Source organism: Lissotriton helveticus, chromosome 5_1, assembly GCF_964261635.1.
Source record: "Lissotriton helveticus chromosome 5_1, aLisHel1.1, whole genome shotgun sequence".
Lineage (NCBI taxonomy): Eukaryota > Metazoa > Chordata > Amphibia > Caudata > Salamandridae > Lissotriton > Lissotriton helveticus.
This window is the reverse complement of record NC_136065.1, coordinates 360,774,149-360,789,116: the sequence shown is the minus strand read 5'-3', so window position 1 is coordinate 360,789,116 and position 14,968 is coordinate 360,774,149. Positions and strand designations below refer to the sequence as shown.

The window sequence follows — 14,968 nt, the reverse complement described above, 5'->3', positions numbered from 1 at the left end:
CAGCATGTGCTCTTGCAAACACCCTACACTCATGCTATATCACATTGGCAAGGGTTGGCTAGCCAATTCCTCCTAAGCTAGCCAATTCCTCCATTTGATAGTTGGTTGCATCAGCCCCTGTACACTCGGTGGCAAGCAGCCATCAGCCATCCTCGAATGCCTTTTCTGGCACAGTTGGGTCTCTTTTGGTTCCAAATCTGGCCTGGGAGCGTGGGCTACACAGGAAAGAGGAGAATAAAAAAAGGTTTCAAAAGTCCTCTTACTAATGGATTGCATACTCCACTGTTCTGATGTCAACCTAACAACTGGCTGTCAGCCAGACAGTGCTCTTTCCAGCTTTGTTGGAAGTTCTCCAAAAGTCAGATTTCATTCCCTACTTGCTAGAGTATGAACTCAACGCGTAGCGACTCAAATATGGATCAGGCATCTGGAAATTAGTCAAGATGCCAGATCTTCATCTATTTCCCCTCTTACTTTTTCTGGCTGTGGCCCAGTTCCAAGTCACTGCTTTAACAGCTTTATTACCTTTGGCTTTGGATGCTGAGCCAGGTGTTCTCCTGGGAGCAGAAGTAAGAGCAGCCAAAATCATCACAGAAGTACACCAGAATGGGATCATGTGAATGTTTAAGGGGCTGATATATATTTTGGAGTGTTTTAGTTGTTTAATTCAACATTTTGGTCTATTGTTATAGTTGCTTTTGATACCGAGTGGTGCACCATAAAAGGTATTATAGTTCCTGTCCTCTTGATTAAAAGGTTACATTTTTCTGTTTAAGATTTACCATTGCCTGGATTTGCTGTTTTTTTTTTAACTGGTTTCATTGTTGTTGGTATGATAGGTTGATGTCAGCTATGTGCAGTAATGCTACAGGTATTGCTTTCCTGATATCAGTAACTCACTGACGTCACGGTATATCGTTCACACCCCCACCCCACGAAAAAAAACACTTCTCTCTTTGTAGGAACCTGTGTCGACTAGGTGTTTTAATATTAAAAACAATATCAACATTTTACAGTGTTTCATAAAATAGCATAACACAAGCAATGCCAAAAGAATCTATCTCTGTCATTAGTTGGATATTCAGTATTAACTAATACAGAGCTTATCATTTTAGGAGTGCTTCAAAAATGCTAACAGTTTATTGGTATTCATGCGACTAAACTCTGCAATTGGATTCCAAACTATTTTGCACACATATGAGACCTTTGTCCCTGGTCCTGTTGTGACCCACCTTCTTTTGTTGTCAGCTTTACCGGATGAGTATTTACCTAGGAAACTCTTGAGTCAATGAAGTCAAAGAAGGGGGCACACACTTTTCTGGGTGCCTAGCAGATAAGAGTTTCTAGACAGGAAGGAGACAGGACAATGCAGAAATGTTGATAAATCAGTCACCAATAAGTACTAGTGAGAGGGAAGGGATTGATAGAGGAGTGATTTGAGAAATGGCAGTAGGTCCTTCTCTACCGACAAGTCTATGTATCAGATATAGACTTCCAGCTGTAGATTCCTTATTTTAGGATAATTTCCAGCCATCTGACTGGATCTGGACTTTTTTTTAGCAGTATCCCTGTGCACAGATAGCTGGTGTCATTTCTCCCTGCGTTTTCCTTGCTGAAGTGACATGCGCGGCACCTAGATAGGAGTTACCCAAGTGGGTTTGATGCCAGTTCTTTCCTTTCCATGCCAGATAGCACTGGTCCGGTCAGAGCTACGCTTAATCATTTTTTGACTAACTTCTTCGACTTTTTGTCAACTCTTCTTGAGAGGTTTTTTTTCTCCTGGGGTGAGGATGTCACCTAAGAAACTGGCTGCTTTCAAACCATGTGGTGCCTGTCGCCTATGGTGCTGTAATCCAAGACTTGTGAGAACTGCTGTGTCATGCACCCCAAGGCGCTGAGGGAGTGATCCCTCAAGCTCCTCGTTGTCAGATGTCAGATGAGCCCGCAATGCTGAAGATCCCTGTCGCATGGATGTTTCCCTGGATGAATTATGGAGCCTCATCCAGCGATCGTTGACGTACTTGAAGTAATCGGGTAATTCCCACAAGCATAAGAAATCAAAAAAGTTGAAGAGGTCTTCCACTTCACCATGCCCGTTGAAGTATTCTGGAGAGGTGAAGCAGTGTGGACACTCTAAGCCTAGCGCTTCGGCAGGGCCTGAGTCAGAATCCGCTACACCCTTACATGACTTTCCAGGAGCCAGAGCATTCCCATCCAGGTTAAATAATTTTATGAGGCCATGCGCCTCATATTTTAGAGACCCAGCACCACTTGATTTCCGACCCCACAGGTTCGGGAGGTCCCCCCACTGGATATCTCTGGCAGGTTTGCTCTCAGTGCCAGTCGGCCCGTGGATGCCTTGTTGGATCCATAGCAGAGCTGCCACCGGGACAAAGACCTTATTCAGTGCCTGCTCCAGTGCTGATGCCCCACGGCTGCCCCATCCCCATCGTCATTTCCAACTCTGATGTGGAGCCGAATAGGTATCATCCCCCCCCCCTACTGGTTCCGACACCGACGGTGACTTTGATCTCGGGATCTGAGCCAGACCCTTTTTCTTTCGACAGGCCTGGAGAGGTAGATGAATGGGAGGGGTATGAGGACCCATATGGATGCCACCATCCCTTAGATGAGAATAAGGACAAATGTCATGAGTAACTGGTGAAGGCCAGTGGGTTAGACACCTTGCCTGACACTGTCTTGGTCTCTCCTCCTACCTTGGCTATGGAGGAGGGAGCCTCTTTTGCTATGGTGGTGCATAGTGCGGCTGAGGTCTCGGATCTTCATCTACCCTCAGGGGCAGTCAAGACAAACGTCTTGACAGAGCTGCTTCAGCTGGAATTTGCCCCCGCCGAACCTTTACTTCTCTTTAATAAAGCCCTTAACGATGTCCTACTCGAGGCCTGGTCCAAGTTCTGCACAAGGCTCAATCAGATGATCAAGTTACTTACCTTCGGGGCAACGCCCTATCTCATAGAGAGACTATCTAGCCACAGATTCCTTACCGACCCATCCATCCTCCCTGTTTTGCAAGCTGATTGCAGTATAAGGGACACTCTTCTCAGGGCCTTAGTTTTTCACACCAGTGTTCAGTTCTCATCCTTGTGTAGAAAGTCAAAAAAGTAACTGACATCAGTGCGCCAGGGTGGTACCTATATAGGTTCCATGCACACCACATCAGGCGTGCATGATGCCGACACAGAGCCGAACGGCACCATCTACCGGTGTGCAGGGGTACTGCTCAAAAAAGCGTCCAGATACAGCTTGACAACTGGTGATTATTCTAAGCTAAGGAATCTGTGGCTATATAGAGTGTCTACCAGATAAGGTGTTACCAAAGGTAAGTTAATTGTTCTTTAGGTTGCATTCAGATAGAAAAACACAAAGGAAAGCAACTGAAGGTGCTTCAAACATTCAGAAGATTCTGATGTTAAATGACCAGGTGGTAGTCGGTATGGGTTAGCTTTGGTATGATGAGCCATCATTAGACAATGAGGAGTAAAAAGGGCTGCTAGTTGTTGAGATAGTTAAAGAAGGCAGTTAGGGAAGGGAGCAACTTGAGCCAGGCTCCGTTGATCTGTGCAGTGGGAATAGATCCTGTTTGTTTGTGGAGAGCAAGTGTATTGCCTGGGAAGTAATTAAGGTGATACAGGGGCATTGTGGGTCAACTTTTGACAACTCTTACGATAGAATGAAAAAGCAAAGATGGATTTCAAAACACCTGGTAAGCTGCCCCTTATTTCATTTTGTCAGGTATGGGTACAATATCACATGCCATACCATACGTTTTAATTGCGCGTTTCATGCCTTCGGGCGCTTCAGTTATAGAACTCTCTTCTTCCCTTCTCTCCCAATTTTTCAAATCATTAACCCATTGCACGCCTTTGAGTATGTTTGCGGGCGTTTTCCATAAAATGTTGGCCAGTAAGAGTTCCTCTCCTAGTGGCTGCTGTGTTAAACATTTGTTCATGTTCGAACAGAGTGACCAATGGAAGACTGGATTTGAACAAAGTACTTCCGGGGGATGTATAACATTACAACGCATGCTTTTACCACGCATGCCTTTACATCGCAGTTTTTACAACACATGCTGTTACAACGCATAGCGTTAAGGGGTGCTGGATAGTGAATAGTTTAATTTACTATTCCAACTCCAGTCCCCGTGGATAGTAGGGAAGGTGTTGGATAGTAAATTAAATCCATTCCCTATCCTAGAGTGCCCCCCAGCGCAATGCGTTGTAATGACATGCGTTGTAATAGTTGCGTCGTAAAGGCACTGCGTGGTAAAAGTTGCATTGAAAAGGATGTTTCCCACTTCCGGGTCTCAGTTTGGACCAGGCAGACTTGCATCTTGTTCCAGAGAGGCAAAAAGAAATCTGATTACTCCCTCTCTTGTCCAACCTTCCTGTTCTTAGTGGGCCTGATTCACAAATATAAACTTAGACCAAAAGTCTAAGTGTAGACCTGAAGTCTTAGTTTAGACCTAAAGTCTAACTTTACTACTAGTAAAGTTAGACGTTTGGTCTACGTTTAGACCAAAAGTCTAACTTAGACCAAAAGTCTGGGGGCTTATTTATGAGCCCGTATGTCACTTTTGCACCGCCGGTGCGTCATTTTTTGTGACGCACCAGCAGTGTAAAAAATGCGCCTTGTTGCACCTTATTTACAAAGTGACACATCTAGGTAGATGCGTCACTTTGTAAACCCCTGCGCTACATTATACCTGCGCCAGGTATAATGTATGCAAGGGGGTGTTCCCACGCAAGAAAGGATCATAGAAGTGACGCAGTGAAATCTACCAGATTTCACTGCGCCACTTCTAGGATGCAAATGCGTCAATACCTCACGCCTGCCTCACAGCAGGTGTAAGACTGACGCAAGCCCTTTCACATGTGAAAGGACACATTGCTGGAGTTGCGTCACTTTTGTGACACACTCCAGCAATGCGTCACTTTTGAACCATACAGATACGTCAGAAATACTGACGTATCTGTAACTCCTTCCAACATGATGCGTCATATGGTAAATATGACGCATCAGTCATGTTGCAAGGCGGACGCACTAAGAAGTGACACATCGCTGCGTGAAATTAGCGATGCATCACTTCTCATAAATGAGGCCCTAAGTTTACTACCAGTAAAGTTAGACTTTTGTCTAAGTTTAGGCCAAAACTCTAACTTTAGTAGTAGTAAAGTTAGACTTTTGGTCTAAGTTAGACTTTTGGTCTAAACTTAGACCAAAAGTATAACTTGTAGTAAAGTTAGACTTTAGGTCTAAACTTAGACTTCAGGTCTAAACTTAGACTTTTGGTCTAAGTTTACCTTTGTGAATCTGGCCCAGAGTGATTACACTACTCTAAAAGCACTCTAAAACATGCATTAGTTCTGTTTCACGTGCTGAAGAGGTCTTCCACTGAAGTTTTCATTGCTTTACTCAATCAATTCTTTGCAGAAGTTTTTATCCAGCCAACAATCAATGAAAGTGTCTTAACTGCCTTTACAGGCGTTGTCAAGACATTAATGGTTTATTGCTTTATTACTGCTTGCCCAGGTAAAATGCTTAGAGTGTTAGTGGCCCCATGTGTTTTTGATCCACATGTGCATCCATTTTGGCGCCAGCTTGTTAATGAACCATGCCAAGAACATGTCTTGGGGCCACCAGACCTCTTGTTAACAAATTTTCTCTCTGAAACCAGAGGTGAAATGTGACGTGGAATGGAGAGCTCAGCCAACGCGGAGACTCGGCTAATCTGCTGTTATAGGTTTGTGTCTTGTCCCTACATTGACAATTCCGGTAGAGAACCTAGGGGCATATTATCAAGGGGGTTTATCTCCGCTTTTTTGGCTTTAAAAGCCAAGAAAGCGGAGATAAAATTATCTCCCTATTACCTAGCTGTCGCTAACACCAGTTAGCGACAGCTAGTAGGAGATAGCGACCATCTTGGGCCCCACTTTGCATGTCAGTGATATTTATCACTAATGACATGCAAAGTGGGCGTGCCAAGATGTTAGCGACTGGAAACAGTCGCTTACATCGCTATCTCCTATTACCAACTTTTGGAGATATTCGCGCTAAGCGCGAATATCTCCAAAAGCTAACACCTGCCCTGAGCAGTTCTTAGCCATGTTATTCAATGGGAGGTGGATAACATGGCTAAGAGCATTAGCTCGGTAATGCATGAATATCGCTGACTTTTCAGCGATGTTCATGCATTGCGGCCGTTTTTTATCGCATTTGCGATAAACCTTGGTAATACCAAGGTTTATCTGCGGTAAAAATCGCCGCAGCTCAGCGGTAAAATGTTGTCTCTAACCAAGCAATAGCGATAATTATCGCTATTGCTTGGTAATATGCCCCTCGTCTTCATTTTGGAGTATGAGGATCAATTGGGGTTTGAAAAGTTTGCCGGATTTGTCCCTTGTTACCAAAGAGCTTAAGACAAAGTCAAATTATGAAACCACAGAGTATATAAAGTTGGGCGGAGCAAAGGAGAATCTTTAAAAAAACTAAAACCTACCCTCCCTCTCCCCCTCCAAGAGGGTTAGGAATTCTGGATTGCACAATAGCGTTGGAGATTTATGAAAAGATGTAGGCGCTATATTTAGGTTGGGGAAGGGGCTGAGTAGAATGGGCTAGCAGCCTTTCTTCATGTTGTTTTGATTACTTGTGCATTGTTTTGGATGGATGATGTATCTGCTTCATGACTACTCACGGGCCAGGACTTGTCACTGTCTCCATAGCTTGCCCCCTAGGAACCTTTGGTGAGCGATGTGCAGAGACCTGCGACTGCGAGCAAGGCGCCATGTGTCACCACGCGACCGGAGCTTGCGACTGTCCGAGAGGCTGGAGGGGCAAGCACTGTGAGAAAGGTCAGTTCACCGCCTACTCAGGAACTTTCTTTTGGGGATAGAGAAGGAAGTCGGACTGATACAATTGTTCTTCACACCGCAGTTGAAGGGGCTTGTTTTAAGGTGAAAGCTTGTGCATGCCAAATTGCTGAGTTCATGTAAAATAAAGTGAAATAAAGAGCCGCGGGAGAATCCAGGCAGGAAGGAGAGAGAGAGGCCGCGCTATGGCGCTGCAGCGTTATAAGTACTGAGGGGGCGCCCCTCCTCCCCAGGTGAGCCCTCCCCTTTGGCCCGTGGGAGGTGAACGCAGGGAGGGGCGCCGATAGGTAGTTCGCTAGCTGGGTGGGACTAAAGCGCTGCCCCGCCCATGCTCCCCTGTGGGTCACGCGGTCAGCGGCATAGTGATCGCCCCCTGGTTTCAGGGCAGTGCTGTTTGCTGCAGAACCTGGACTAAGAGAGAGCTGCATTTTTTCAGTAACATCCTGAGCTTCAATGTTTGATGCTCAGTTTCCTTGGCGGCATGTAAATGTTCCTCCTGTTGGCACACATCTTTGAAACTCACCTGGCCCCCAGCTCTAGTGACCGACCTGATCACTGACAGCCTCTAAACAAAATGGGTACATTCTCTGAAAGTGTAGGGAGGAGGAACATTGTCAATGAAACATGAAGACATCCAACGCATAGTAATGTAACATTAAACAAAATTGGTACCCCGTTACATTGTGGTCCTTGTAGTCAAGGGTGGTCATAAGGGAGCTAAATAATTGTTATCTGCTTATGCCACGATCAACATGTGAATGGCACAAGTGGGGAATGGCACCTCTTTGTCAAATTGACATTTTGACTACAACAGCGAAAATCTTGATCCTGTTATGCTTTTAGTGCTGTTTTCCCCTTGATCTGCCAAATTTCACAATCTAATCTGCTGGCCGTTTAAAGGCTAAGGCCCAAATTTAGGTACCAGTCAAAAAACGCAGCACAGCACCCAAAGTTGCTGCATTGCGCTGGGTGACAGGGGGAGAGGAGGAAAATGCGATATCTACAGAGAGTCAAGTGCTGGTGCGGAATTTTGCTGCTAAGCACCACGCGCACGCCTTTGCACCATGGTGCAGAGGTGTCTGTGTGAGTCTAGCATAGGTTTTGTGCTGGAAGAAAACCAGGGCTGGACTGGGAACCAAAATCGGCCCTGGCAAACTGCTCGGCCAGCCCCCAAAAGGGGCGGGGGGGTGGGATGGGGTGCGGCGAGCTGTTTTCTAGGGCCGGTTTCACACGATTTTGCTACAGGGGGCTGATATTGCCGGCTCCCCGGTAACAAAAACAGTTCTCCAGAGACCCAAAACTGGCACCCACCCTAGCGGCCCACCGAGGAAATGCACCGTGCCCACTACGGCCAGTACGGCCCTGAAAACACCTTTGAGTATGCATATTATGCTTAGACTAAATTTAAAAAACTGTTTCTACTTTGTATGTGTGCTGTACAGTGCAGCACACAGGCAAAGTAGGAAAAGAAAGAAGAAATTAAAGCATTTCTCCTTTTAATCCGTGCTTTCAAGTGGTGATAATAATTTTTGCCACAAAACCCTGTCTACTGTTGTTAGTAGACAGGGTTTTGCATCAAAAACTATGGGTGGAACAACAGGAACACTCATGTGCCATCCATTGAATGTCCCCTTGACGCAGAGTAACGCAAAGCAGCCCTTCTGGCTGATTGGCGTTACTTTTTTTTACAAACTAACACAAATACCAATTTGCGTTGATTTGTAAATGACCAAAAAGATTTTATGTCGGGTCTCCGTTAAAAAGGTAACGGTGCAAGGGTGCCTGCATCGGTGCATGGCAGCAGTTTGTGCACCAGCGCAGGGGGAAGCACAGGGATGCAACATATTGTTTTAAATATGTTGCATCCTTGTGCTTCCAAACTAACGCAGTGTGCCATATCAAAATTACTTGCTGCACCGCACTGCGTTAGTTTATTGTAAATCTGGCGCTGCATCTTTGATTGCATGTTGATGTTTGGGCATCTTTCAGAAATCTTAAAATCTTGTATGAGAGTCTTATTTGGATGGACATTGCTAATGTCACTTCTAAAAATATGCAGTACTTGTTGGCTACTTTGCTAGTGCCAGTGGGTTATCCTATTGAGTCTATGGAGCATTAAAGGGAGGGGTTTAGTGCTTGTGTGGATAAAAGAGATGTTTAAAGTGGTAAGGTGAATAATATATCAAATTTCATATTGCATACTCATCTGGGTGTAGGAGGTAAAAATGTTGACCAAATTATCTAAGGACATTTTTTAGGAATGAGTGAAAGCCAATATTTTATTTTTGGCCTGTTTGATCTAAAGTGGGGATTCCACATACGACCTCAATAGCCTACAAAAGCGGATAGATGTAGCAAAACCAGAACAACTGTCTGAGAACTGTGCCTGCACTCCCACTGTGCACACTGTTGACCATCCACTGGGGAAGGGGTGATTGGCAACAGGGATCGTATTGATGTGATCAATGAAAAACCACTCAAAAGACAATGGTTCACAATCATTTTCAAAACCAATAGGTCTCGCCTATGAGAGCTATTGGCTTTGTACATTTTTTGTAGTTATGATGTACAGCAGTGTGGATGCTTTGCAATGAGGCTAAAGCTAACCCAAAGAAGCACTATGAGACAGACAGGGTTAATGTGCTTTTTTTTAAAAACTAAAACTAAGTGCATTAGCACTGGGTGCATCATAGTCCCTTTATATTATTAATTGTAGCCATCTGCACAGCAGCCACGCTGCTATACAGCATGACTATGAATCATTGCCAAACTCAGCAGTGCCCAAGATGTACATCATGAAGAAAAGCCTTTGGAAGAGGCAACGGTCTCAAAGGCGAGACCCATTGGCTTTGCCAATGCCTATTAGGTCTCAACACAACACCCTTTCACTTCTTAGCAAATCAATTTATATCCCCATTTGTGAATAATAATTTTTTTTGACAATTGGCACAGAATGCTAGCACACAAAGAAAGTAATTGCGCCCATGTCCACGTCTTAGTGAAAATACGCTTGGAAACATATAACATCTGTTGTCACAATAAAAGCAGATACCACAATAAGCTTCTAAAGGAGAAAAGGGCTACTTTTAAGAGCATGTGGAATAGTAAAGCACATCTACAAATGACAAAAGGTTCAACAAGAATGACGGGGAAGAAGAAAAAATAAAAGTAGTGCCTCAATCACAGCTTGAGCAGGACAGCCATCATACTGAAGCAATCAGTACATGGTCCATGGTCAAGCCGACAGAAGAGGAAGTGAAGCCAGCATGCGGTGGCCAATTAGAAGGCAGCAAATAAGAGTGACATGAAGCCAACAAATTTTAAGCAATGGGTGGGCTAAAAGCCTCTTGTTGTAGACAATATCTCTTGCAGGTGAGAGCACATGCAGCCATAAAATCATAATCTGTAACTCGCACAATGGCCATGCAAAACCATGCAGTAGTATGTACCAATTAATAACCAGGAGCAATTCTCTGCTTTGTGTCTGTCTGTAGCCTGTCTCCCTGGATCCTATGGAAAGAATTGTGCCGGACTCTGCCGGTGTCCTCCTGGCACACCCTGCAACCACATCACAGGGGAGTGTGGCTGTCCACCTGGATTCACGGGCAACGGATGTGACCAATGTAAGTGGTCAACAGTGATCTCCACAGTTGCTTTTGGTTGGCAGATGTGCAGCACATATATTTAGCTGGGGGGATAGACTATTTAAAAAAATAGTACTGTCATAAAGGAATGTTTGAATGCTAATTTGTTTGTGACACCAACAGCAACATTTGGATCGTTCCACCTACAAAGACGCTCAACCATTTTCTTAAATCTTCTAGTGTAGCCACCCTAAACCCCTGACTGAAAGTCATTTTCTTTTAGAAATACTGTGCATCATCTGGGCTTATGCATGTGTACTTGGAATAAATGGGCAACTCCTTAATTGTGCTCTGAAGTGTGCATGCGTTAAATTGCTTGGGAAGGGAGTAACACATGCCCCTGCAGCCCCTGCTGTGCAAGGTGGCCCAAACCCTTCAGAACCCCCACCCTCCCCCGAGCCCAATTCATCAGAGGGACTTCCACTAAGCCCAAGGAATAGTTTTATGATATGGGAGACACTGCTTCACATTCTACAGGGGCGGCCGTCATTTTGTTGACTGGGTATCGCAAATAATACCATGTGGGAATTATTCAATACATTCAGAACTTTCATTTGGCAGACAAATAAAGCTAGAGGAATCAAATAGAGAGGAGTTTTGAATAGGGACAAAAAATTCCAGTTCTTAGAATATCAATGATTTTGTGTTGTAAAATGCAATATCATTTAACAAAAAGTATATAAAAATGCATGAATGAATGTTTTGCTTATTGTTTGGGGTTATTACTGTTTCTCTTTTCTACAGCCTGTTTGCCAGGGACCTTTGGTGTGAATTGTGGACAGGCCTGCCAGTGTCCCGGAGAAAATCAAAACTGCCACCCAATCACTGGGGAGTGTGTCTGTGCACCTGGTTACCAAGGCCATCTCTGCCAGAAAAGTAAGTTGACTACTACAGAAGGAGGAAAATAACCATTTTGTTTCCAAGAAATTTTACTCAGGGAAAGTAAAAACATGTCGGTCTCTCTGAAGAATGCAGGGAGTATAACTCTGTTGAAACTGTAAAAGAGTGGAGAAAACAGAGTAGAACGAGGAGAAAATAAAACTGACAATTTATTAGCACTTTCGAGAGTCTCTTTGGCATATCATTTTTATTTGTACACTATTAATGTTTTTTGTTTTCAGAGGTAACTATTCATTGGGTTAGAGGGATATGAGCAAAAAGTGGTTGATGGTATGTTTTATATATTCTAATCCTTCTGTAAGTTCTTTAAATAAATTGTACAAAATGATCTCATTTTTTCTACCTCAATCTACCCCCTCCAATCTACCCCAATCTAAGCCAATCAGCCCACTCCATTGCACTCCTCCTCCACTCTACGCCAAACGACACCACTCCATTCTACCCTATTCTTCCCTATTCCACTCTACCCCACTCCAATCTATCCCACCGCAGCCCACTCCATGCTACACCAGTAACTTTTAGCCATGCTGAACAGCAGCCACAATGGTGTACAACAAGGCAAACACACATTGCCAAAGCCAATAGCTCTTGCATAGGTGAGACCTATTGGCATTGATGAATCTTGTTGTGAATAGTGAAACCCAATAATTCTACTACACAATATTGAGACTGGATTGGAATTTCATGTTATGGCCAAAAGTTGGTCTGTGCACGTGATTTATTTAGTGAGCCAGTACTTAATTTTAAACTTGAAAAATACTCTTCGGTGGGTTTGAAACTCACCCGTAATGTACTGGTTTTATCTTTAGGAAATCATTCTTTTTAAAACAGCACGCCTAAGGTACCCAACAATTATTAATTTAGTGTTCCGTGTACATTTTTCTAGCTTGGGAAAATGTAACACTATTCTGGGCATCCCACCTGATTTACCTGCCTCCTAGTGAATGGTTTGATGTTGATGGCAATATCATAACAGAATAGTTTAGTAACCCATGAGTTTCCTAAAGCTCATCTTCTTGTCAAGGTTTCTGAGTTTTTCTAATATTCACCTAGCATAGACACTCTTCACAAGGTGCATTTCTGCACAAGCCCAATCAGGATGCGGTCTGCGATCGATAACTTACGACCGCTTGGAGAGGTTGACTACAGCTGCAATACCTTAATTGAGACAAATACCAATAACAACTACAACAAAAATGTATTCTGCGGGATGCCATAGGGGAGTCATTATGCCTGTTTTTCTGAATAAGATGTGCATAACGTGTGCCAAACAATGAGTTGTGATAAATATGTGGGCATGTATGTCAGAAGTGGAGATTTCCAGGTAACTCCAAAATCTTTCTTGATCTCTTTTGTTTTCACGTTCCCAGGATGCTCTGCTGGACATTATGGTCCCAACTGCGATCGGATATGTACCTGCAAGAACGGCGGGCAGTGTGAGACCAATACAGGAACATGCCAGTGTCCAGAGGGCTACCTCGGAGCAGACTGTAGTGTGGGTGAGTCCTGTTCTTCCATGAAATGCAGCGTTGTTTGATGTTACCTAAACTGCAATCAACCAGTCATGGTCTTTAACCCGTTCGCTGCGGATGTCGGCCAACGGCCGTCGCGAGCACTACCTCCGTAGTGCTGCGCACATCCGTTGGCCGACGCGGCCCCGCCCGCTCAATGGAACGCTCCGCACTGGCGTGGAACGTTCAAAGCAGCAAACGGATTAAATTGAAGTCGAAATAAAAAAATACTTTCCTCATGATCATCAAGACACACATATAGCCCTAGAATAGACCTCCCTAGACTGTATGGACATTGAAATAGAAGAGTAGCAGTACATTGAGTTGGACGTAGTGCTTGAGGATGGCCGAGGACAAGTTGCAGACATACCCACTGATGGGGATGCAAGAGATTAATTTGTTTTTGGAAGATGAAAGACTGAAAAGGCTCCATCTAGCCACGAGCCAAGACCCAGAGGCAACATCTGCCTTATCGTCTGCACCTCAAAATGTCTTCCACCTTGTCATAATTTTATCTACCCTGGGACCAGGTAATATATAAATTCTATATGAAAAGAAAGGTAACAGTCGCATGAGGACAAAGAAGCTAGTACTCCGCAGTTAATTTTATCAAGATGGTGAGGTTATAGGGGAGTGCCTTGGTCAATGGGAAGTATTTTAATTTATATGTGTGTGGTCAGCGTTGCGACGGGCACAAAATGGCGGAGTGAGAAAATGGATGGTCAGCAATGGGAATGCATTGGATGCCTTTGCCTTAACATTGAGAACTGTGACTTGTTTTCTAAACAGAATTAAACACTAAAGACAGGCAGCGTGTCCTTCATCACTGGATAATAAACATAAGAACCATGCCCTGTGGCTAGGAAATGTCACTGGCACATTCTGAAATTCAGTGGCGAACAAGAAACAGTGTCTTCTGTGATTAGAGTGCCAAATACTAAAACAGCGACCATAAAAAAGATGAAAACATGCTTTCATTTTTTTTTCTTCATGTTTGCATCTTGAATAACGACCTTGTTCATGTTGAGGCAGTTTACATTTGGGAAGGCCATGGTGACCCAAGGGCCATACACTTCACTTAATTTATTGTCTCGTCTATCAGGGGAACTGCCATGTGCTCAAATGAGAGCTCAACTCACCTTTTTTTTATATAAATGCGCACATAATACATCTTACTTAGAAAAGAAATGCTCTCGCTAAATGCAGATGCTATTTATATGTTTGTGTTCCTGTGGAATTTAAATTGCAAGTGGTATTTTCATACTCATCTCCATAACACCACTAATCATACTTTCGCAATGATTTCTGCTGCCTCTTTCAATGTCTTTTCTTTCCGCAGCATGCCCCGCCGGTCGCTATGGTAAAGACTGTGCCCATGTCTGCTCCTGCAATGGAGCCCCATGCCACCCAGTGACTGGTGACTGCATCTGTTCGGCTGGAAGAACTGGACTGAATTGTGAACACGGTAAGCATTGTTCACAGCTATATAAAGCAAGCAAGGGGAGAGGATGTGGCCCAATGGCTAGAGTGGTCGACTTTGAGGCTGGGGAACTGGGTTCGAGCAGTCGCGGCTCGTCCCGCAAACAAGCAGTGGGACGGAGCGGTGAGGGCGGGAGAATGTTTTTCTTTAAAAAAATCACTTACTTGTCGGCCCGCTGGCCAGCCGGCCATCCGCAGCCTCTCTCAGTCCTCTTTCTGGCTTCTGCTGGAACAGGATAGGCTCTCCTGAGCCAATCACAATGCTGCGTTGTGATTGGTAAGCACCCAGGTTCCCCTAAGCCATTGGTCTGAGCCCCATGGTTTGGCGTTGAGATGGGAAATGGAAGCCTGGGCATGTTTCTCCACCTAGGCTATAATGCAGCCTTGGTGCACAACATGCTGATTGTGCATGAATGTTTGGCCGGCCCCAGAGGGCCGGCCAGACATTTATGCGCACTTACGAGGGTGTCACCATTCCTCCCCCCTGCTCAACCCAGCCCAGTCCCACAAAACTGTCTCAGTACAGAAAAATAAAATGATAATAACA

At 44.4% G+C, this 14,968-nt stretch overlaps 1 protein-coding gene across 1 annotated transcript in view; it reads left to right on the top strand.

The window, feature by feature from the left end:
• LOC144753162 (uncharacterized) overlaps positions 1–14,968 on the top strand; it is a 1,401,110-nt gene that overhangs the window by 1,346,209 nt on the left and 39,933 nt on the right. Inside the window, exons 28-32 of the mRNA XM_078640932.1 lie at positions 6,741–6,869; positions 10,382–10,510; positions 11,276–11,407; positions 12,802–12,930; positions 14,282–14,407. Of these exons, the coding sequence (XP_078497058.1) occupies positions 6,741–6,869; positions 10,382–10,510; positions 11,276–11,407; positions 12,802–12,930; positions 14,282–14,407 (645 nt within the window). The remainder of the gene's footprint in view (positions 1–6,740; positions 6,870–10,381; positions 10,511–11,275; positions 11,408–12,801; positions 12,931–14,281; positions 14,408–14,968) is intronic.